The 22809-nt window shown below is 45.2% G+C and overlaps 2 protein-coding genes across 7 annotated transcripts in view; both read left to right on the forward strand.

The window, feature by feature from the left end:
- abcc5 (ATP-binding cassette, sub-family C (CFTR/MRP), member 5) overlaps nt 1-16074 on the forward strand; it is a 20663-nt gene extending 4589 nt beyond the window's left edge. For 4 of the 6 annotated variants that reach the window (XM_037124691.1, XM_037124668.1, XM_037124682.1 and 1 more), the window contains 28 exons: nt 39-121; nt 241-396; nt 1366-1510; nt 2582-2815; nt 2993-3166; nt 3239-3386; nt 3485-3633; nt 3810-3917; nt 4002-4168; nt 4545-4725; nt 5294-5365; nt 7286-7410; nt 7500-7572; nt 8377-8580; nt 8683-8826; nt 8925-9018; nt 9106-9275; nt 9371-9517; nt 9666-9795; nt 10194-10476; nt 10548-10734; nt 10808-10897; nt 11059-11248; nt 11347-11506; nt 11589-11667; nt 11905-12018; nt 12091-12255; nt 13803-15399. In XM_037124691.1, the coding sequence (XP_036980586.1) occupies nt 39-121; nt 241-396; nt 1366-1510; nt 2582-2815; nt 2993-3166; nt 3239-3386; nt 3485-3633; nt 3810-3917; nt 4002-4168; nt 4545-4725; nt 5294-5365; nt 7286-7410; nt 7500-7572; nt 8377-8580; nt 8683-8826; nt 8925-9018; nt 9106-9275; nt 9371-9517; nt 9666-9795; nt 10194-10476; nt 10548-10734; nt 10808-10897; nt 11059-11248; nt 11347-11506; nt 11589-11667; nt 11905-12018; nt 12091-12255; nt 13803-13904 (4074 nt within the window). In that variant the 3' untranslated portion in view covers nt 13905-15399. Of the gene's footprint in view, nt 1-38; nt 122-240; nt 397-1365; nt 1511-2581; nt 2816-2992; nt 3167-3238; nt 3387-3484; nt 3634-3809; nt 3918-4001; nt 4169-4544; nt 4726-5293; nt 5366-7285; nt 7411-7499; nt 7573-8376; nt 8581-8682; nt 8827-8924; nt 9019-9105; nt 9276-9370; nt 9518-9665; nt 9796-10193; nt 10477-10547; nt 10735-10807; nt 10898-11058; nt 11249-11346; nt 11507-11588; nt 11668-11904; nt 12019-12090; nt 12256-13802; nt 15400-15997 lie in introns of those variants that run through there. The other 2 variants (XR_005079454.1, XM_037124699.1) reach the window with 2 other exon arrangements.
- Nucleotides 16026-22809, forward strand: part of abcg1 (ATP-binding cassette, sub-family G (WHITE), member 1) — a 12249-nt gene continuing 5465 nt past the window's right edge. Inside the window, exons 1-2 of the mRNA XM_037124758.1 lie at nt 16026-16213; nt 18690-18936. Coding sequence (XP_036980653.1) covers nt 16151-16213; nt 18690-18936 — 310 coding nt within the window. The 5' untranslated portion in view covers nt 16026-16150. The remainder of the gene's footprint in view (nt 16214-18689; nt 18937-22809) is intronic.

Below are 22809 nucleotides of genomic sequence, written 5' to 3' on the forward strand. Positions count from 1 at the left end.
AGACAGTTTGTGTGTGTGTGTGTGTGTGTGTGTTTCAGGGTGCATTGGATTCATGTGAGCACAGATCAGCTGGTTGCCATGGTGAGGAGCTGAAGGAGGGTGGACCAAAAGAGAAGGACAGGTAAGACACACACACACACACACACACACACACACACACACACACACACACACACACACACACACACCACACAGCTCAGGTGTTTGTGTCTCATCAGGTGTTTGTGTGTGTGTCCTCAGGTGTGGTCATCCGGTGGACAGCGCAGGTCTCTTCTCCTTCATGACGTTTCATTGGCTGACTCCTCTGGTTCTACATGCCCACAGGAAAGGAAAGCTCCTATTGGACGACATCTGGCCGGTGTCACAGCGGGAGGGTTGCCATGCCAACAGCCTGAGGTAGGAGGAGCTATGAAATCAAAGTGTCTACTGATTAGAACACCTGAACACAGAGATGGCGTCTGTTGAGCCCAGAGGTCCAGGAGCAGCTCCAGGCTCTGAGGCCGGACCTCATGATGGTCATGTGTCATTACATCGACACTGAGGCACTGAGGCCAAAAACACAAACACCAGAAGCTTACATTAAGAAACAAGCATCTGTAGTCAGGCTCCGCCTCCAGCACTGTCCAGATTTAATATAAAGTCCTCAGTTCAGTCCAGCGAGAAGTGTAATACTTCCAGGGACCACTGGTGGATCCTTCATCTGATGCTGCTGTCAGGTCACATGAGGAAGTCATTTCAACATAAATCAACAACAGCAAAGTCTCTGTTTGATGTTAAACAGGAAGTTGATGTTTTCAGACTTTTGTAACTTTTTCTGGAATGCAATACTTCTGTGTCTGAGTAGAACGGCATCAGTTAACTTCTGTCCCGTTGTCTTCCGTTGTCTTCCCGATGTCTTCCTGTTGTCTTCCCGATGTCTTCCCGTTGTCTTCCTGTTGTCTTCCGTTGTCTTCCCGATGTCTTCCCGTTGTCTTCCCGATGTCTTCCTGTTGTCTTCCCGATGTCTTCCCGTTGTCTTCCCGATGTCTTCCTGTTGTCTTCCTGTTGTCTTCCCGATGTCTTCCCGTTGTCTTCCCGATGTCTTCCTGTTGTCTTCCCGATGTCTTCCCGTTGTCTTCCCGATGTCTTCCTGTTGTCTTCCTGTTGTCTTCCGTTGTCTTCCCGATGTCTTCCCGTTGTCTTCCTGTTGTCTTCCCGATGTCTTCCCGTTGTCTTCCTGTTGTCTTCCCGCTATCTTCCCGTTGTCTTCCTGTTGTCTTCCCGTTGTCTTCCTGTTATCTTCCCGTTGTCTTCCCGTTGTCTTCCTGTTGTCTTCCCGTTATCTTCCCGTTGTCTTCCTGTTGTCTTCCTGTTGTCTGTCCTCAGGCTGTCAGCTCTGTGGGAGGAGGAACAGAGGTCAAAGGGCAGCAATGCATCCTTGTGTTCGGTAGTTTGGTTGTTTTGTCGGACTCGTCTCCTTCTCTCCATCCTCTGCCTCGCCGTCACACAGCTGGCAGGATTCAGTGGGCCGGTGAGTCACACCAGCAAAACCAGTGAGACCAGTACGAGACCAGTATGAGACCAGTGAGACCAATATGAGACCACTGAGACCAGTTTGAGACTACTGAGACCTGTATGAGACCACTGAGACTAGTATGAGACCAGTATGAGACCTGTATGAGACCAGTGAGACCAGTATGAGACTAGTATGAGACCACTGAGACCAGTATGAGACCAGTATGAGACCAGAATGAGACCAGTATGAGACCACTGAGACCAGTATGAGACTTGTATGAGACCAGTGAGACCAGAATGAGACCAGTGAGACCTATATAAGACCAGTGAGACCAGTATGAGATCAGTGAGACCAGTATGAGACCTATATGAGACCAGTATGAGACCAGTGAGACCAGTATGAGACCAGTGATTCCAGTGAGACCTATATGAGACCAGTGATTCCAGTGAGACCAGTATGAGACCAGTATGAGACCTATATGAGACCAGTATGAGACCTGTGAGACCAGTATGAGACCAGTGATTCCAGTGAGACCTATATGAGACCAGTATGAGACCAGTGAGACCAGTATGAGACCAGTGATTCCAGTGAGACCAGTATGAGACCAGTGAGACCAGTATGAGACCAGTGAGACCAGAATGAGACCAGTGAGACCAGTATGAGACCAGTGATTCCAGTGAGACCAGTATGAGACCAGTGAGACCAGTGAGACCAGTATGAGACCAGTGAGACCAGTATGAGACCTATATAAGACCAGTATGAGACCAGTGAGACCAGTATGAGACCTATATAAGACCAGTATGAGACCAGTGAGACCAGTATGAGACCTATATAAGACCAGTATGATTCCAGTGAGACCAGTATGAGACCAGTATGAGACCTATATGAGACCAGTATGAGACCAGTGAGACCAGTATGAGACCTATATAAGACCAGTATGATTCCAGTGAGACCAGTATGAGACCAGTATGAGACCTATATGAGACCAGTATGAGACCAGTGAGACCAGTATGAGACCAGTGAGACCAGTATGAGACCCGTGATTCCAGTGAGACCAGTATGAGACTTGTATGAGTCTCCCCCCAGGCGTTTGCGGTGAAGCGTCTGCTGGAGTACACCCAGCAGGAGGACTCAGACCTGGTCTACGGGCTGCTGCTGGTTCTGGGTCTCCTGACCACAGAGCTGATCCGGTCCTGGTCTCTGGCTCTGACTTGGGCCCTGAACTACAGGACAGGATCCAGACTGAGAGGAGCCATCCTCAGCCTGGCCTTCCACAAGATCCTGAAGCTCCGCAGCGTCAGGGACAAGTCCATGGGACAGGTACGGCTTCGTGTTTGTTTGTTTGTCTCGTCTTTTGTCTGTTCCTGTTCTGTTGTCTTGCTTTCTCTCTTTTTTCAGTGATCTTTGATTCTCTCCCTTCACCTGCCTGTCTCCACCTGCCTGTCTCCACCTGTCTGTCTGTCTCCACCTGCCTGTCTCCACCTGTCTGTCTCTCAGCTGGTGAACATGTGCTCCAGTGATGGTCAGAGGATGTTTGAGGCTGCAGCAGTGGGCAGTCTGTTGGCAGGAGGCCCCCTGGTGGCCGCGCTCGGTGTTGCTTATAACCTGTTTATTCTGGGACCAACGTCTCTGCTGGGATCAGCTGTGTTCATCCTCTTCTACCCGACCATGGTCAGTAGCATGTAGCCTGTAGAAAGTGATCCTCCAACCCTACGGGTTTATTGATCAGTGTTCTCTGATCAGATGTTCAGCTCCAGACTGACAGTGTTCTTCAGGAGGAAGGGCGCGGCTATCACCGACAGACGAGTGCAGAAGATGAATGAGATCCTCACAAACATTAAGTTTGTCAAGATGTACGCCTGGGTCAAAGCCTTCGCCCAGGACATCCACAGTATGTACTCACCCACACATGCTCACCTGCCTGTCGCCATGGTAACACAGTGTTTACCTGTGTTACCTGCATTTTGGCTTCGTCCTGTTTCCTCTCAGGGATCCGGGACGAGGAGCGGAGGATCTTGGAGCTGACAGGTTACTTCCAGAGCATCACTGTGGGCGTGGCTCCTGTAGTCGTCGTCATCGCCAGTGTGGCAACATTCTCCACCCACCTGTTGCTAGGATACAACCTAACTGCAGCTCAGGTACCAAACTGAAACAAACAGATAAAACTATGTGTACTTAGTGCTTGGTTTCCCACTGGCCGTCTAACAGTCTCTCTCTAATAGCCGTTAGTTTGTTAGCTAACGTTAACTGTCTGTGTTGATGTCCTTCATCATGTCCACTCAGCTGCTCCTGTGTCTCCTGTGCGTCTCTGTAGGCCTTCACTGTGGTCACGGTGTTCAACGCCATGACCTTTGCCCTGAAGGTCACACCCTTCTCTGTCAAGTCTCTGTCTGAGGCGTCAGTGGCCATGGAGAGATTCAAGGTCAGATCCTCAATTACTTACCTCCCCCCTACTCTCCTCATCCACCAGTTTGATCTGGTTCCACCTCTCTGTCTCGCCCCTCAGAGTCTCTTCCTGCTGCCGGAGGTCGACGGTGTCCGAGCGTTGCCTGGTGATCCTCAGATTGCTGTGGAGATGTGTGGAGCCAGTTTGGCGTGGGAGGGGGGCGGACAGAGTGCTCAGCCCAGTCCATGTGTCCGAACAGCTGGCAGACACCGACGACACCAGGACAAGTAAACTGATATAAACTGATCTTCCAAATAAATTATGCATTCACGTCAAAATTTCCAAACTGTACAGCCTGAGGTTTCCTAGGAACAACAAACAATTAAATTCCTGCGCAGATAGTGGCCTTTAAAAACCTGGGAAATATGAGATCCATTTATGTACTTAGTAATAATAGTTGATATAAAATTGATCTGGAGTTTATTTCAGAATGGTGAGGACCAAAGTACACTGATCTCGTTCTTTTAATTTTGTGGAGAAAATATCAGAACAAATCCCACGTTGTCAGTTTCTGTGACACAGACTCTTGTTCCCCCGGAGCAAAATTATTCAAAGCTCACGAGGAAGTCGGTCAGTTCCTGAAGTGTGTGTGGTGACTCTCAGGAGCAGTGACGGAGCTGTTCTTCGGGAGAAGGAGGAGCAGATGGAGGAGGTGACCGGCTCCCTCCTCAGGGTAGAAGGAGGTCTGGCCTCAAGTCAAGAGGAGGAGGAGGGTGAGGGAGAGGCCTGTACTCATCAGTGGCTTCAGAGCACCCTGCACTGCATCAACATGAGTGTCCAGCAGGTCAGTCCATGAATTGGGCCCAAATACTGGAACACTTGAGTGACAGTGAACATATTACTGATACCTGCCTGACTGTCTGTCTGACTGACTGTCTGTCTGTCTGTCTGTCTGTCTGTCTGTCTGACTGTCTGTCTGTCTGACTGTCTGTCTGTCTGTCTGTCTGTCTGACTGTCTGTCTGTCTGTCTGACTGTCTGTCTGTCTGACTGTCTGTCTGACTGTCTGTCTGACTGACTGTCTGTCTGTCTGTCTGTCTGTCTGTCTGTCTGACTGTCTGTCTGTCTGACTGACTGTCTGTCTGTCTGTCTGTCTGTCTGACTGTCTGTCTGTCTGTCTGACTGTCTGTCTGACTGACTGTCTGTCTGTCTGTCTGTCTGTCTGACTGTCTGTCTGTCTGTCTGTCTGACTGTCTGTCTGTCTGTCTGTCTGACTGTCTGTCTGTCTGTCTGTCTGTCTGACTGTCTGACTGTCTGTCTGCCTGACTGTCTGACTGTCTGTCTGTCTGTCTGTCTGTCTGTCTGTCTGACTGTCTGTCTGACTGTCTGTCTGTCTGTCTGTCTGTCTGTTCAGGGGAAGTTGGTCGGTGTCTGCGGAAGTGTCGGCAGTGGAAAAACCTCCCTGATTTCTGCCATCTTGGGCCAGGTGATGTCACCTCCAGTGCTGACACCTGTAAAATCAGTTCTTCCTTTTTCTTTTCAATGATATTATTTTTAATTTTGCATTTTGCATTAACAGAACAAAACAAACACAGCACATACTTTGCCAAATTACAAAGGAGTTATAATACACGTGTTACACCAACACACATTTGGATCATACACATTATTGTTGTCAAAGAAACAGATTTAACAGTCTATGAAAAATTTGGGGAGACAGTGTGCGGATGCCTTTTCTGCAGCAGATCAACAAGATTACTGGGAAAATGATCAAGGAGGCTCTGCCATATTCTATAAAAGATCCTGCTGTCACCTTTTAGAATAGCACTGAAACGTTCCATAGGAAAAACCTTAAATGTTTCTCTGTACCATCGAGTGACTGCGGGAGGCTTCTCCTGAGTCCACTGGAACAGAACACATCGCCTTACTAAAGTAAAAAGTTTGCACAATAAAGTCAGTGGCCCAAAGAGAGGCGTTCTGTAGGGGCACTAAGAAGAAACATTATTGGATCTAATGGAACAGATTTGTGAAGAATGGAGCTAAGCTAGTTAGTTACCTTTTTCCAATATCTGGAAATGAATGAACATTGCCAGATACAGTGGTAGTAGGTCCCTACTTCTTTTTACACTTCACACAGAGGGGGAAAATGGATGTAAACACTGAGGAGTGCGCCGCACTCGGTGTAAAATTCTAGATTAACTATCTCTGTTGTAATTAAATATTTTTTCAGCTGATACAAAAGCCTCTGACCTGATCTGAGCCTCTGAATTTAACTCAGCCTCTGAGTCCTTTTCCTAAAGCTCCCTGGCTCTATCAGCACTAACAGAGATTAATTTTCCTTAGAAAAGAGAAATTAATTTCTTTACATTACAGTTAACTTAGATTTAAGAAAGACGCTCTCAACAGGACTTAACATTGGCTGATCATTCGGGAACGTAAGGCATGATTTATAAAATATCTATCACTTTGAAAAAAACGAGAAAATTTGGTTATGTGGTATGATGTACTTATTCCGAGTATTTTCAAATGACATGAAATTACCATCTTTGAATAAATCAGATAAATCCTCTCAGTTCCTTTGAATACCAGTCATCAAAAATACTCCCTGCAGGGAAAGTTTTATTCTTATTCGAGCATGATAGGCTTGATTGAAATAAAGAAAATTAGGAAGTGCTTTGCCCCCTCTGTCTATTGGTAACTGTACATTTTTCATCTTTAATCTAGATTTCTTTCCACGTTGTGTGAATTTTGACAGAAATCATTTAATATCTAAAATGACTTTCCTATTGATCTCAAGTGGCAGCACTTGCATAGCGTATAATATCCTGGGAAGTACATTAATCTTGATCAAACTAATTCAGCCAATCCAAGACAGTGGGAGATCAAACCACCTGTGAAGATGATTTCTGGATGATATCAAAGTTGCTTTAATATTTAGTTTATATAGCTCTTTAATGTCTGCTGGGACTCTGATGCCCAGATAAGTAAAACCTCTGGTTGACCACCTGAAAGGGAAACTGGCAGGAGCAACCCAATCCCCAGAGTCACCTGATGGCAAAGCCTCTGATTTGTTATAGTTCATTTTATATCCTGAAAAAAGGCCAGATTAGTTGATGAGTGATAGCAAATAGGGATAGAGTGCTCTGGGCTAGTAATAAACAATAATACATCATCAGCATAAGGTGAGATTATACTTTCAATCTCTCCTAATTTGACACCAGAAAGCCTTTGGTGGATCCTAATAGCCTCTGCACATAATAAAGGGGAGAGGGGAGACATGTACCTCTCCTCAAAGGGAAAACATCCGACACTGAATCATTTACCAAGACCCTCACAGCCAATCAGTTCCATCTTCTACATAATTGCTGCTGCAGGTGAATGAACAGTTTGTCTGGTGTGTTGACAGATGACTCTGCTGCAGGGCAGTGTGGCTGTCAGAGGAAGGCTTGCCTATGTGGCTCAGCAGGCCTGGATCCTGAATGCAACACTGAGAGAAAACATCCTGTTTGGACAGGAGTATCAGGAAGACAGGTGAGAGGAGGAAACCTGGAGGACAGGTGTGGAGCATTATGTGGACAGATATGACTGATTTGTGGTTGTCTTTCCTTCCGTCTCTGCAGGTATCAGTCCGTGCTGAGTGCCTGCTGTCTCAGACCAGACCTCGCACGGCTGCCCAACGCTGACCTCACAGAGGTGATGTCACTTCCTGTTTGTACTATAGTGTAGATGTGGCTCTTCAGAGTGAGGTGGAGGTGTTGTCCTTCACACCAACAGTCACTGTATGATAGTGAAACTACCTGCAGGCTGGATGTTCATGCCTGTTTCTAAAAAGGGTCTTGAGGTTGTGCCCTTACTGTTAGGGTTTGATGCTATTCCACTTCTTTGGGAAAACGTCTGCCATGTTTCAGAGGAGCAATGATTCAAGAGGACTAGTGGGATTTTGTATATCTAGTCATCGTTTGTTTTGTTGGCTTGGTGAACCCTTATGAAAGTCGCTCTAGTACTGTCCTGAGCGACTTTCATACAGGACAATCCCAGGAATGTCAGATCCAGGGTTGTTATTACAAACCATTCGGTCGACCTTGTTGGAGTCTCACCAGGACAGCGCAGATCTTGGACTTGATCTCAGCTGTCTGTGCAGACAATGTGAGATGTGACTTTGACCATTTGAGGCATGGACAGAGATCTTGTAGGCTGTGAAATAGGGTCTAAATAGATTCAAGTTGTTCAAGCAGTTCCCATGGACACAGATTGGGATCCGGGGAATTTGGAGTCCAGGTTAACCCTTCCCTAACCCTTAAACTGTGCAAGCCTGTGAAAGCACCTGATTTTGGATTTACTCTCACCTCCTTAGCAGAACCCAAATTTTGTTCCTGGGATTCTACCCGAGAACAACTGGAGAACCACAGACAATGGACACGTTTGTTTACTTAATTTCCTGCATTTAAAAGGTTTTATTGTGTGAATGTATTCAAGTTGTGTCTATGTTTCCATCAGATTGGTGAGTGTGGTGCCAACCTAAGTGGTGGGCAGCGCCAAAGGATCAGCTTGGCCCGTGCCCTCTACAGTGACCGCGACGTTTACATCCTGGATGACCCACTCAGCGCCCTGGATGCTCATGTGGCCAACCACATCTTTCGTAATGCCATTAGGAAGCAGCTTTACCAAAAGACCATTATCTTCGTCACCCACCAGCTGCAGGTAAACCTCCTCACAGGTAGGAAATCTTTATTGCACACTGTTGCCATGGGGTTAACCTCTGTGTGTGTGTGTGTGTGTGTGTGTGTGTGTGTGTGTGTGTAGTACCTGTCAGACTGTGATGATGTCATCCTGATGAGGGAGGGGACTATATTGGAGCATGGTACCCATGACAACCTGATGAAACTGAACAGAGACTATGCCGCCATGTTCAACCATTTTCAGTTGGGAGACACACCTTACATGGAGGTACCTGTCTGACTGTCTGTCTGTCTGTCTGTCTGTCTGTCTGTTTTAACTTTTGTCTGAGTGGCTGTGTTACCTGTTCAACCTGTTTTCCATTTCAGGCTCCTAGCAGGAAGACAGGTGGTTCTCAGAGGCAACCAGCAGACATTAAACCAGGATCAGTGAAGAAGATTGCTCCTGTCGTTAAAGAGAATGGTAAACACCTGTTGTTGTCTGTTTTGATTAAATATTTTAATGAGACACTCCTGTTTATTTACTATATTTGGTCATGTATCATCACAGGGGAGGAGCAGCTGAGTGGGGGCGTGGCCTGGCCTGTGTTCCGGCTCTACATGGCATCGTGTGGTGGCTCCGCCTCCTGCCTGCTGATCCTGGCTCTGTTTGTTCTGAATGTTGGGAGCTCAGCCTTTTGCCAGTGGTGGCTCAGCTACTGGATCAACCAGGGGAGTGGGGTGAGACACCTCTTCTTCTTCACCTGCTCATCAGTCAGCATGATCACTGACAACTTGTCCTGACTCCTCTTGACTCCTGTTCTCCTGTTATTCAGAACACAACGGTAACCCAGAGCAACAGCTCGACTGTGAGCGGCAGCATCAAAGACAATCCCATGATGCAACACTATGCTGCTGTCTACGCCTCCTCCATGGGAGTCATGCTGCTACTCAAACTCATCAGAGGCATCGTCTTCGTCAAGGTCAACATGTCACACCCCTCATGACCCGTAAAACACAGAAAAGGAAAAATATCCCCCTGATCAAACTCTAACATACAGGAGGCCTTTAATTGTTTCTGTTCACAGTCTCCTGTCAGGTGTATCTCACAAATCTGATTGTGTCCTTCAGGGAACTCTGCGCGCCTCCTCTAAACTCCATGACCTACTGTTTCATAAGATCCTCCGCTGCCCCATGAGGTTCTTTGACTCAACGCCCTCAGCTCGGATCCTGAACCGCTTCTCCAAAGACATGGATGAAGGTAAACGCACAACCAGATAGGAGGTTATGTTCCAGTCTTTAAGGTAGGATGCTTTTCAGCTTCCCTTGGAAAACTTCTGCCGTGTTCAAGAAGAGCAACAATACATAATCAGAATCAGAATCCTTTTATTGTCATTACACAGGTGTATAATGAAATTCTAGCAGCATCCGATTATTCACACAACGTAAAATACAGGAGGAGTAATGGGAGTTTTTCTACCTAGTTACCATTTGTGTTGTTCATTTGGTGAAGCCTAATGAATGGCTTTTATTACAGTTAACATTCGATTTAAGATGATACAGAAACAGTTATGGTAGTGTGAAAAGAATAGTACTTCACAGAACCAGACAGAGTCATGTTGAGAACTTTACTGATATCTTCTTGTGTTTTCCTTCCAGTCGACACTCGTCTGCCCTTCCAGGCTGAGATGTTCATCCAGAATGTCATCCTGGTCTTCTTCTGCCTCTGTGTCATCAGCTGTGTGTTCCCGTGGTTCCTGGTGGCTGTGGGTCCGCTGGTGTTGCTTTTCGCAGTGCTGCACAGCATCTCCAGGGTCTTCATCAGGGAGCTGAAGCGTCTGGACAACGTGACCATGTCCCCATTCATGTCCCACATCACCTCCAGTATCCAGGGCCTCAGCACGCTGCAGGCCTATGACCAGGGACGGAACTTCCTGAACAGGTCAAGGTTCACTGACAGTGGTTCTGAGCCAGGTCCTGACCTGCAGAGTCTGACTGTGTTTTTGTTTTCAGGTACCAGGTTCTGCTGGACCAGAACCAGGCTCCGTTTTATCTGTTCAGCTGTGCGATGCGCTGGTTGGCAGTGCGTCTGGACATCATCAGCGTGGCCCTGATCAGCACCACCGCCCTCATGATGGTCCTGATGCATGGGCAGATCCCTCCTGCCTATGCGGGCCTTGCCATCTCCTATGCTGTGCAGGTAACCTGAAGGCATCATTATATTTCTGCTGGTCTTCTTTTGTCTCAGACATAACCCGTCTGTCCCTTTGCAGTTAACAGGACTGTTCCAGTTCACTGTCCGTCTGGCCTCTGAGACTGAAGCTCGCTTCACCTCAGTGGAGAGAATTCATCACTACATCCAGGTATTGGGACCAGGCTCACTCTTCCCTGGTCACACTGGTTTGTCACTGGCCTCCATGACAGTCACCAGTACAGAGTGGTGTCTTACTGCAGTTCTCCAATAGAATTATTCATTAAGATGTTGATCTCATGGGAATAGGTCCTGATCCTGTCTGTCTCTCAGTCCCTGTCCCAGGAGGCCCCTGCCCGGGTCAAAGGTCGCTCTCCTCCAGCCGACTGGCCTCAGCAGGGGGAGCTGGTGCTCCAGGACGTGGACATGAGGTACCAGGAGAACCTCCCTCTGGTTCTCAACAAGATCTCCTGCAGCATCCGACCAAAAGAGAAGGTCGGCATCGTGGGCAGAACTGGATCAGGTAGGACCAGAGCCAGAAGCCTGTCCTGGATCTGTAGGGGTCAGGATGAACAGCACGAGACCTGTCTGTCTCTCTCTGACCTGTCTCTCTCTCTGTAGGTAAGTCATCTCTGGGTGTGGCTCTGTTCCGGTTGGTGGAGAGCTGTGGCGGCTCCATTCTGATTGACGGTGTTGACATCAGTGACATCGGACTGGCTGACCTGCGCAGCAAACTGTCAATCATCCCTCAGGACCCAGTGCTGTTCAGTGGGACAGTCAGGTAGGATCACCTGAGGACACCTGCTCTGATGTTGACTGACTGCTTGTGACCTCAGTTCAGATGATTCTGACCGTGTCTCCAGGTTCAACGTGGACCCTTTTAATCAGTACAGTGAGGAGCAGATCTGGGACGCTCTGGAGAGGAGTCACATGAAGGACTGTGTGAGTACAGACACACTACAAGCTGTTGGTTCAATAACTACAATGACAACTGTACATTTTCATGACTTTTCTGCAACTTCAGCACCACAACAACAATGGCTCACTCCCGCTGAACAAACTAGACATTCGCACATGCGCAGTGAGAAATATAGCACATAACACACACCTGACTGCAGAATCACAGGAAGACATTCACACCTGCTCACCTGTCTGGCTGACTTTCTGTCTGTTCCTCAGGTGTCCCAGCTGCCACTGAAGTTGGAATCCGAGGTGGTGGAGAATGGAGAGAACTTCTCAGTGGGAGAGAGACAGCTACTGTGCGTTGCCAGAGCTCTGCTGAGACAGTGCAAGGTGAGAGGCAGACAGGTCATAGAGACAGACAGGTCTGTGTTATGTCCTCTGATTACCTGCTCTGGTCTTCAGGTCCTGATCCTAGATGAGGCGACGGCAGCAATGGATGCAGAGACGGACGGTCTGATCCAGGAGACCATTCGGAGTTCTTTCCAGGACTGCACAACCTTGACCATTGCTCACCGCCTCCATACGGTCCTCGCTTCAGACCGTATCATGGTGCTTAACCACGGACAGGTATGGCACTGAACTGGCCAATAGGAGCTCAGGAGCTGTCACGGGGAGTTCCAGGCCATCTGATCTTCAGTTTATAGAAGGATTCATGTGACTCAGAGAATCAGACGATGACAGAAATAAATCACTTTATTATCTGAAACTTAAAGGTCCCATATTATGAAAAACAGGTTTTCTCTGGTCTCTACATATATAAGCTGGTCCTCACTGAACCTACCAACTCCCAGAATGATGAAAACAAGTGATTCCTGCATGGTCTCTGCAGCCCACCCACTGGTAACACAGAGCTCCTACAGGCTGTTCAGAATCTGCTCCTGTCGTTACGTAAAGAAAGGGAGTCATTATCACAGTCCGGCCTCCTCTGAGCGGTGATAGGAGATATCTGAGAGGAGGCGTTCATCCCCGAGGTGAAGTTCAGTGTGTCCAGCAGTGAGACAGCAGAGTTTCACAATGTCGTCGCTCAAAGCTAGACATGCAAATAGCTCTGTTGTTGGTTGTAAAAATCAACATCAATGCCCATATTCTGTCCAGCTACAGAACAACAGAAGAGACAGTGGTTGCGTTTCATATTTTAAGACAACGTGCCGGCTGTGGTTCATGTTAGCTTGTGTGTGTGTGCTAACCACTTTACATCAGACTGCTTCAGTAACGAGCGTCAGTACAAAGCTGGCTTTACCTCGACACAGACCCTCGTAAAAGGATCAGTCCCAACCATACCGGACCCAGCAAACTGCACCTGAGCCACTGAAAAGTGTCGCAGTGGTTTGAGTATTCACAGTTGCCTATGAGTCTGGTAAGGTCAGCTGGAAACTGGCTAACTAGTTAGCTCCGCTTCGGCCTGCTATGCAATGGCATTTGAAGTGAGTTTAATGTTAATAATATTTACAATGGAGCTTGGTTGTCACAGAGTCTGGAAACGTGCAGACTGGAGACAGAGACGATACTAACAGTGTCCAAGAGTGACTGAGTTGGAGACAAACACAGCCTTCGCTAAATGGTAAATGTAACAACACATACGAACAAACTAACATTATTCAGACACACTAACCATTCTAAACGTCCTGCTGCAGCCACAGAGTCTGTACTTCTTCGGGAGCCTCTCCTTCTGGGTCCCATTCTGGGTCAAACTGGTTCGGTTGAACAAAGAAGTCCTGCGAGACATAGCAATACATATATACATCCACCGTAAACATTAGCACATGCTACTGCTAACGCAAGGGGCTTCTCCTCCCTTAGAGTGATGTAGCAGGCAGAGCTCTCCAAGTAGGTGCTGACAGACAGAGCTCATTAGCATTTAAAGGTGCAGGCACAGAAACAGACTGCTCTGAATAGAGCTCTGTAGAGCGACTTTTAGACAGCTGAAGTTCAGGACCACGGATGAGTTTGGGGCAATGCATATCGAATACAGAGCTGTTGGACCTCTGACAGCTGTGTGAACTTGATGAAAAACAGTATAATATGGGACCTTTAAATCGGAACTCATTTGATTAAAACCTCATTAATAAAACAGAGAATTGTGACTGATGCCTCCTTTGATCTGATTGGTTCAGGTGGCAGAGTTTGATGAGCCATCCAAGCTGCTGGCCAATGAGAACTCTCGTCTGTCCTCCATGCTGGCTGCTGTAGAGAACAAGATCTCAGTGCGAGGATGAAGAGGAGGATGAAGGACAGTTAATGTTGTTCTAAGGAGGTTGGACATGAGATCAGCTGATCTGAAGGTGCTGCTCCGGTTCCTGTAGTGTACTCTGTGTTCTGTGTTCGAGATAATACAGACCTGCTCCAGTTCTGTGGATCTATATCCTGTCAGATACATCAGTCGTCTTCACTCTCACTTACTGTTGCTTTTTACGCAACAAGTTGTTTTTCTGTGTTTAATAATGTTTATGTTAATGTGAACCTGCTGATGATGTGGCGCTGTGTGATTGGATGTTAGCAGAGAGACAGGAAGTTGAAGGAGGAGTCTTTCAACATCCTTCGTGTTTTTGTAAAAATATAATTAAAGGATCGAAAGCAGGTCAGAGTTTATAACCGGCTTAACATTTGAACTGAAAAAATCAATTGAATTAGAGCTGCAATGATACCAACTGTGGTAATAATTGATTAAATCAGTTTGAGTAATTTTCTGAAGAAAAATAAGAAAATTAGTTTGTTAAAAGTGAATATTTTCTGTTTCTTTTCTTCCTCTGTGACAGTAAACTGAAGGAGGATGAGTGTCAGCTGCAGCTTCTCATATTTCACTGATCTGAAACAGATTAAATCAGTTAACTGCTGAAGAACAAGGATGTGTTTCTGTCCAGGTCACTCGTTGTGTTATTTTAAAAGTCGGCGTCAGCCTGAAGCAGAGACTCGACTCGCTGCCTTTTATAGTTTCATTTGTAACTTATTTTATTTTTGCCTTTGGTTGATAAACAAGTTCAGAGTTGAGGCGAAAAGGAAGCGCGAAGTTAAGTCTGACCTCTGACGCCTGCGTCGCCTCGTTCAAGTGCAGCTGATGCTTCAACACAGATGACAAAGTGTGTAAATAACATTAATAAACTGATAAAAGAATGTAAATAGATATAAAAGCAATAATTAGAATATTTCCTTTAATATTGATGTTGAATAATCACCTTTATGTTTCTGTCCAATGGAATGAGACCTCAGGTGAGTCCTGCAGGTGTGTTCATCATCTTCTCCTTCTCTTTTTAAAATGTGATGATTTCTCCATCAGTTTGTTCACTGAACATCTGTCTGCTGCTTTCATTTCTCAGTGAGGATCTGATCTGCTGAGTGACATCACTCAGAGTGTGATGTCACCATCAGACTGATGATGTCACTGTCAGAGTGATGACACGTCGCTGTCAGTCTGTTTCCTGTCTCACCTTTGACAAAGCTTGACGTCCTGTTTGTCCTCGTGTCTCTCAGAGGAAGTCGTTATGGACAGAGTTTAATGAGCTGAACAAGGAAGTGAAAGTTCAGTCATGTGATGTGTGTGTCACATGACAGCATCATTTTTTATCAACAAACAGCCTTGTGTGTGTGTGTGTGTGTGTGTGTGTGTGTGTGTGTGTGTGCGCGTGTGCTGTATTTTTCTAACAGCCTTATAGCATGACGTCAAAACTGCCTTGTAACTGTGGGGGCGGGGTCTTGTCAATAAAGTTATTTTAAGATGAAGTGTTGGTGTTGGCTCCTGATGTCACAGCCCTGCAGCCTGTTTCTTGTTTCTTTAGATATCAACTTCCCTGATTGCTCTTTTCTGAGCTCCAGCTGATGATTATTATTAATGAAATAACATCAGTTACAGTTCTTATCGTTGTTATTTCTCTGTGAAACATCACATAAATCCAGTTTGCTTAAGTACTGCATTTAAGTACAATGTTGAGGTACTTCTACTTTACTTGAGTCTTTCCATTTTCTGTTACATTATACTTCTCTAAAGTCTCATTAAATCATGTGTTTTTAAATGGAGTCTGGTACAGACTTCAGGCTTCAACAGAAGCAGCTGCAGGTCTTCGTCTGTGTCACTTTATTGATATGATAACTTTAGTTACTAGTTACTTCACAGATTACATGCATGTTTTATTTTTACTGTTATTCTTGATACTTAAGTACATTTAACATCAGGTACTTTTACCGTAGAACATTTTGGATGCAGGACTTATTCATAGTATTGTTTATATTCTACATAAATCTTTTTTTTTTTCTTGCTTTCAGAACAGAAAAAATGTTTAACTGACATTAAATCTGGACATGATTCATTTCACAGATCAACTCCACAGCAAACAGCCCTCCACCAATCAGAGAGCAGGGGCGTGGTCAGTAGGTATGTGGGCGATGCCAGAGGCTGTGATAGGAGCTGGTGTGTGTCAGTGAGCAGTGATCAGATGAGTGTGTGTCAGAGTGCTGCTGTGTCTCGGCCATGGCCTGTCTGATGGCCGCCTGGTCCGTCCACAACCCCACCGTCACCAACTCCATCATCATGGTGAGTACTGGGACAGACTGGACTGGGACAGAAACAGAGACTGGAAGACTGGAGACAGACTGGAAACTGAGACAGAGACTGGAGACAGACTGGAGACAGACTGGAGACTGAGACAGAGACTGGAGACAGACTGGAGACAGACTGGAGACTGAGACGGACTGGAGACAGACTGGAGACTGAGACGGACTGGAGACTGAGACAGACTGGAGACTGAGACAGAGACTGGAGACAGACTGGAGACAGACTGGAGACTGAGACAGACTGGAGACAGACTGGAGACTGAGACGGACTGGAGACTGAGACAGACTGGAGACTGAGACAGACTGGAGACAGACTGGAGACAGACTGGAGACTGAGACAGACTGGAGACTGAGACAGACTGGAGACAGACTGGAGACTGAGACAGACTGGAGACTGAGACAGACTGGAGACAGACTGGAGACTGAGACGGACATGAAGACCCGCAGCTTCTTTAGTTTGAGCCTCTTTGTACCAGACGCCATGTAAAAACACAAGACTTTAATTTGAGTGCACATGAGGACATGAGAACTTCAGCTGAAGACGAACAGATGAGTTTTAACTCTCAAACAATCAGTGTAGGAAAAAGTAACTTAAGTCACACTTGAGTAAATTTATTGTGTTAAAAGATTACTTTGCTGATGGAGGGTCAGGGGTCAGGACTGTCTCCTCACAGCTGGAGGGTTGTGGGTTTGATTCCCGGCTGGTGGGTTTGTTGATAAAGGAGCTGGACTCGTCCGATGGTTCGGTTCAGGAACATAAACTCTTTCACAACATGTGAAAACTTTGTGCATCTCCACATTTTCTATGACATCACAGAGACGTGATTGGTCGGTTGTAATGATGCTCCAGGAACACAAACTTAAAGATTTCAGTTTGTTCGTACGTGAAATAAATGGTTCTGGTGACAACGATGTTGTTGTTGTTGTTGTTGCTGAATCACAGCAGCCGTCCTCAGTCTGTTTATTCTGGTCCGTCTCTGGCTGTAAATCCGGGCTGACTAAGCTCTTCTGTGTCCGACAGTGACCCTCAGATTAGAGTCCATATGGAGCAGGATGTTCACACGCCGCCTGGCCGGCAGCTCACGCAGCCAGAGGAAGTCCAACTTCATTTACACAGCAGCATTCAGACACTATATTATATATAATATTCAGTCGTTTGAATCCAACATGTCCATCATGTCAGTCTCCAGTCAGCTCTCATGTTTCTGTGACCAATGAGTGCAACACAATAATTTGATTTATCACAGGTCTCCTGAACATGAGACATAAATATACAGGCAGTGATTCTAACATGTCTCTCTGCCATTTCAACCTCAGTCAGCTGTCACAACACAAAACAATCACAACACTGCTGATGATTTGAGGTTTTCCTGAAGAATCTGGAGATATTCCTCCCTCTTCATTATTCCATTGAGTTTCTTTAGAGCAGCAGATCCACTGGCAGCAGAACCGCCCCACAGCAGAACTCTTCCAGCACCCTGCTGGACAGTAGGTGTGGTGTTCTCTGGGTTAAAGGCTCCACCTTCTCTGTACAAACATACTGATGTTCACTGTGGTCAAACACCTCAGTTGAGTTTCATGTGACCACAAAGTTTCCCTCCAGAAGGTTTTTATCTGTCCATGTGATCAGCAGGAAACTTCAGTCCAGCTTCAAGGTTCTGTGTCTGGATCAAGAGCCTCTGTCAACAAAGCAGCCTCTCAGGTCATGTTAATGTAAAGCAAACCTGACTGTGGACACACCTGATCCAAATCAAGTGTGTTCTTGCTTGGTTGGATTGAAAACCTGCAGCCACATGGCCCTTTACTGGATCAGTTTGACACCACTGAATCAAACACATGAAAGAATGAATCAGCTCCCAACCACAATCATGTGTGTTTGTTAACGCAACACTAGCACAATTATCTAACTGTGGTCAGCTGGTGAATGAACCTGCAGACTCTGATCTCATGATAAGAGCTGAGCTTTTCACACCACCATCGTTGTTCCTGTTCGGGTTCTGTTCAGATGCTAAAGTCCTCAGACATTTATAAATGACATCACATCAGTATCATTTGTGCCATCGAGGTTCAACAAACCTTTAAATCTTCCAGATTTTCACACAAATGTTGTTTTTTTGTATGTTCTGAGTTTCTGTCAAAGATATTTCATATTTCTGAGTTGAATGACAGAAACTTTAATCTACAGACTGAACCATCTGTGGCCTTACCGGGCTGGTGCTGGTCGTGCAGGGAGGGGTGAAGCTCACACTGAAACATGCTCTCAGAATGTGTAATAAATCTGTCAAAGTTCCCAGAATCCAAAAACTGTGATGTCAGGAGCCAGATGTCGGCACTCCAGTCGGGTCACCACAGTCCAGAGAGACTGGCTCCGCCTCTGAACCTCCGAGGTCAAACATGGTTCTGATCGGTTGACATCTTTGAGCTGCAGAGTCTGATGTCTTTGATCTCTCCCTCAGAACACCAACGGGCCCCCGGACCTGATGTTGGACCCCCGGACGGTGTGTGTCTGTGTGGACGAGGTGGTCAACAAGCGGCCGGCGGGCAGCCAGCAGACGCCGCTGCTGCAGGGACACCTGAAGAAGGTGGAGAACAACCTGACGGAGGCCCAGAGGTTCTCCTCGCTGCCCCGGAGACCGGCCGTCAACATCGAGTTCAGAGACGTGTCCTACTCTGTGAAGGAGGGACCGTGGTGGAGGAGGAAAGGTACCAACACACCTGACACACACTCACCTCACACACGCACACCTCAAACACCTGACACACACACCTGACACACACGCACCTGACACACACACACCTCAAACACCTGACACACACACCTGACACACACGCACCTGACACACACACACCTCAAACACCTGACACACACACCTGACACACACGCACCTGACACACACACTCCTCACACACCTGACACACACACCTGACACACACACTCCTCACACACACAGACACACACCTCACACATGGGGTGCCGACTGTAAAGTTGCGCATGCAAAAGTAAACGGCAACTTTCCGCCACAACAAACCACGCTTAAAAAACTAATTTCAAAATGTTACTTTTGCTCAGATTTACAACAATATTTGTGAAGTTTTTGATCTTTACTTCTCTTGTAAAAATATAATGTCAGCGTTAAATCAAAATAAAAATTCTAAATCTTAATGTTAAATGTTAAATTTAAATCTAAATGTTAAACATTAAATCTAAATGTTGAATCTAGATGTTAAATTTAAATCTAGATGTTAAATTTAAATCTAGATGTTAAATTTAAATCTAAATTTAAATGTTAAATCTAAATTTAAATGTTGAATATGAATCTAAATGTTAAAAATGAATCTAAATGTTAACTATAAATCTAAATATTAAATCTAGATGTTAAATTTAAATCTAAATGCAAATGTTTAATATGAATCTAAATGTTAAATCTAGATGTTAAATTTAAATCTAAATTCAAATTCACTTTGCCTGTCACCGGAAATACCAAAATAAAAGCTACCGCGTGCTGTGGTAGTTCTACTGTGGTGGATGCTGTAGCTGTTGTTAGAGATGCTGCTTTGATGCTGCAGTGGTGGTTCGCCAAATCTTGCCAACATTTAGATTTAGCTTTAACATTTACATTTAGCTTTAACATTTAGATTTACATTTAGATTTAGCTTTAACATTTAGATTTAACATTTAGATTTAGATTTAACATTTTAACATTTAGATTTAATATTTAACATTTACATTAAGATTTCATGTTTAGATTCAGATTTAACATTTAACATTTAGATTTAATATTCAAAATTTAGATTTAGATTTAACATTTTGATTGGTATTGACATTACTGACATATGTTTTATATACATGGTTTGTTGCTAAATGTGGCAAAAAGTTGCTGTTTATTTTAGCATTCACAACTTTACAATCGGTGCCCCAAACACACACACACACACACACACACACACACACCTCACACACCTGCTTTAGATTCTGCATGAGGCTTCTCTGTATAAACATTACATTTACATTTGTCACTTTTGTCACTTCTGTCCAAAGTGACTGATAGTAATTCACACATTGTTTCATACACTGATGGTGGCGGTGACATGCAGGACCACACACCAGGAGCAATCTGGGGTTTAGTATCTTGCCAGAGGACATTTCCACATGCTGATCAGAGCAATCAAACCAGCAACCTTCCGATAACAAGATGCTGGCTCTACCCCTGTCTGGCCACGCCCCCAAAAAGTACAAATACTACATGACGTAATCAAATACATCAGTCTTGTGATGTTATCAACTATCTCATCTCCTGCTCATCAGGAACAGCTGGGACAAATCCTACTGATTCTACCTTTAACTTTAATTGTCTTTGAATTCTATTAATATGACGTGAGCTTCAGTTAGCTTTGAGCACAAATGTCCTTCAGAGGGAGACTTTTTACTCTGATACTCTGAGTCCATGTCAGAGCCTGAACTCTGTTACTGTGCTGGAGGAAACAAGCTGGATCAGAACTTCTTCTAACTGAGTCAGTGTGTGTGTGTGTGTGTGTGTGTGTGTGTGTGTGTGTGTGTGTGCGCGCGCCTGGCTGTAATCTGTTAATCCCAGCCAGGGTCTCGTGCTGTAAATAGCTGCAGGTCAGATTAGATGCAACTCTGTCACAGAAAACCACCTGATGATGTTTGTGGTACGGGTCAGGACCGAGGGTCCACTGCTCGTCTGTAAACAGCACGATGATAAATTAACATAATCACAGCAATCTTTTACTTATCTGTTACTCCTCAACAAACACACAGAGAACATACGAGTCAACAACAGTGATCCAGATTAACACCATCAGAGTCACGTGACCCATCAGAGATCCACTCACAGACGAGCGTCTCACTCCAACATCAGTAGATTATTAATATCTTCAGTTTCTCATGATATTCTGAATGAATATCTATCTATCTATCTATCTATCTATCTATCTATCTATCTATCTATCTATCTATCTATCTATCTATCTATCTATCTATCTATCTATATCTATATCTATATATATATATGTATATCTATCTATATATATGTATGTATGTGTATATATATATATAGATAGATAGATATTAAACATATTAAACTTATTACACATATGTCCTCAGTCTGTCACATGTCAGTCTGCTGCAGAGACTCACTGTTTAAATTATTAATTTATGTACAAATGTTTAAAAACTTCCGGAAATAAAGAACATTTACGGGTTGTTGAGATCATAAAATGACATTTTTTTTCCAGCCGTCTGTTTTTTGTCTGATAAAAACATTTGAACGTTTGAACGTAGACCGGGTCAGACAAGATGATGTGGACCCGGTGGAGCAGGTCCAGTGTGTTCAGACAACAGAAGCACTAACAGACTTTCAGGAAGTGTCATTAAAACTGATTTGTCTCGTGTGACGATGAAGCTTCTGAACGATCGCAGAGACAAAAGATTGTATCGGGTTTCAGCTTCTCAGGACAAAAGACAGAAAGAAAAGAGTAAAAAAGACAAAGAGTTCAGTTTCCTCACAGAAACCTGCAGTCTCACCCAGAGACAGACAGACAGACAGAGAGACAGACAGAGACAGAGACAGACAGACAGAGAGACAGAGAGACAGAGAGAGACAGACAGACAGACAGACAGACAGACAGACAGAGAGAGAGACAGACAGACAGACAGACAGAGAGAGAGACAGACAGACAGACAGAGAGAGAGACAGACAGACAGACAGACAGACAGACAGACAGACAGACAGACAGACAGACAGACAGACAGACAGACAGAGAGAGAGACACTTCAGAATGATCATGACTCATAACAGAGATTAACTGTTAATCTACTTGTCTCATCTTGAGTGACCTCATCAAGTGTCACACTGCACTTCAGGAATACCCAGGATGCATCACGGTGGACTACCTGCAGCACAGTGTGTATTACTGCAGTAGAGTGTGTATTACTGCAGTACAGTGTGTATTACTGCAGTACAGTGTGTATTACTGCAGTACAGTGTGTATTACTGCAGTACAGTGTGTATTACTGCAGTACAGTGTGTATTACTGCAGTACAGTGTGTATTACTGCAGTACAGTGTGTATTACTGCAGCACAGTGTCTATTACTGCAGTACAGTGTGTATTACTGCAGCACAGTGTGTATTACTGCAGTACAGTGTGTATTACTGCAGTAGAGGTTACTGTCGTTCAGGGAGATTAAATCAGATTCAGCCAGATTAAATCTGATAATCTCATTAACCGGCGTTCAGCCTCCATCAGCAGATAAACACTGCAGCAGTTACAGCAGGTTGTCTTCATCATCATCATCATCATCATCATCATCATCATCACCACTCTCCTCTTTGGTTTCCATGGTAACCCCATGTGTCCTGGTCACTGAGCTGCTGGTGTCAACCGGGCGCAGCAGCTTGTTTGTTTATGATCTGGTTGATTCATGATTTCATGTTTAACTGTGAACAGACAGAACAAACACTGGACCTGATGTGGAGCTTTACGGGCCGGGCTCACACAAGATTCTTTGTCTTTTCTCTCACTTGGTTTTAACGTTGATGTTTAAACAGGATGAA

Source organism: Acanthopagrus latus, chromosome 2 (genome assembly GCF_904848185.1).
Source record: "Acanthopagrus latus isolate v.2019 chromosome 2, fAcaLat1.1, whole genome shotgun sequence".
NCBI lineage: Eukaryota > Metazoa > Chordata > Actinopteri > Spariformes > Sparidae > Acanthopagrus > Acanthopagrus latus.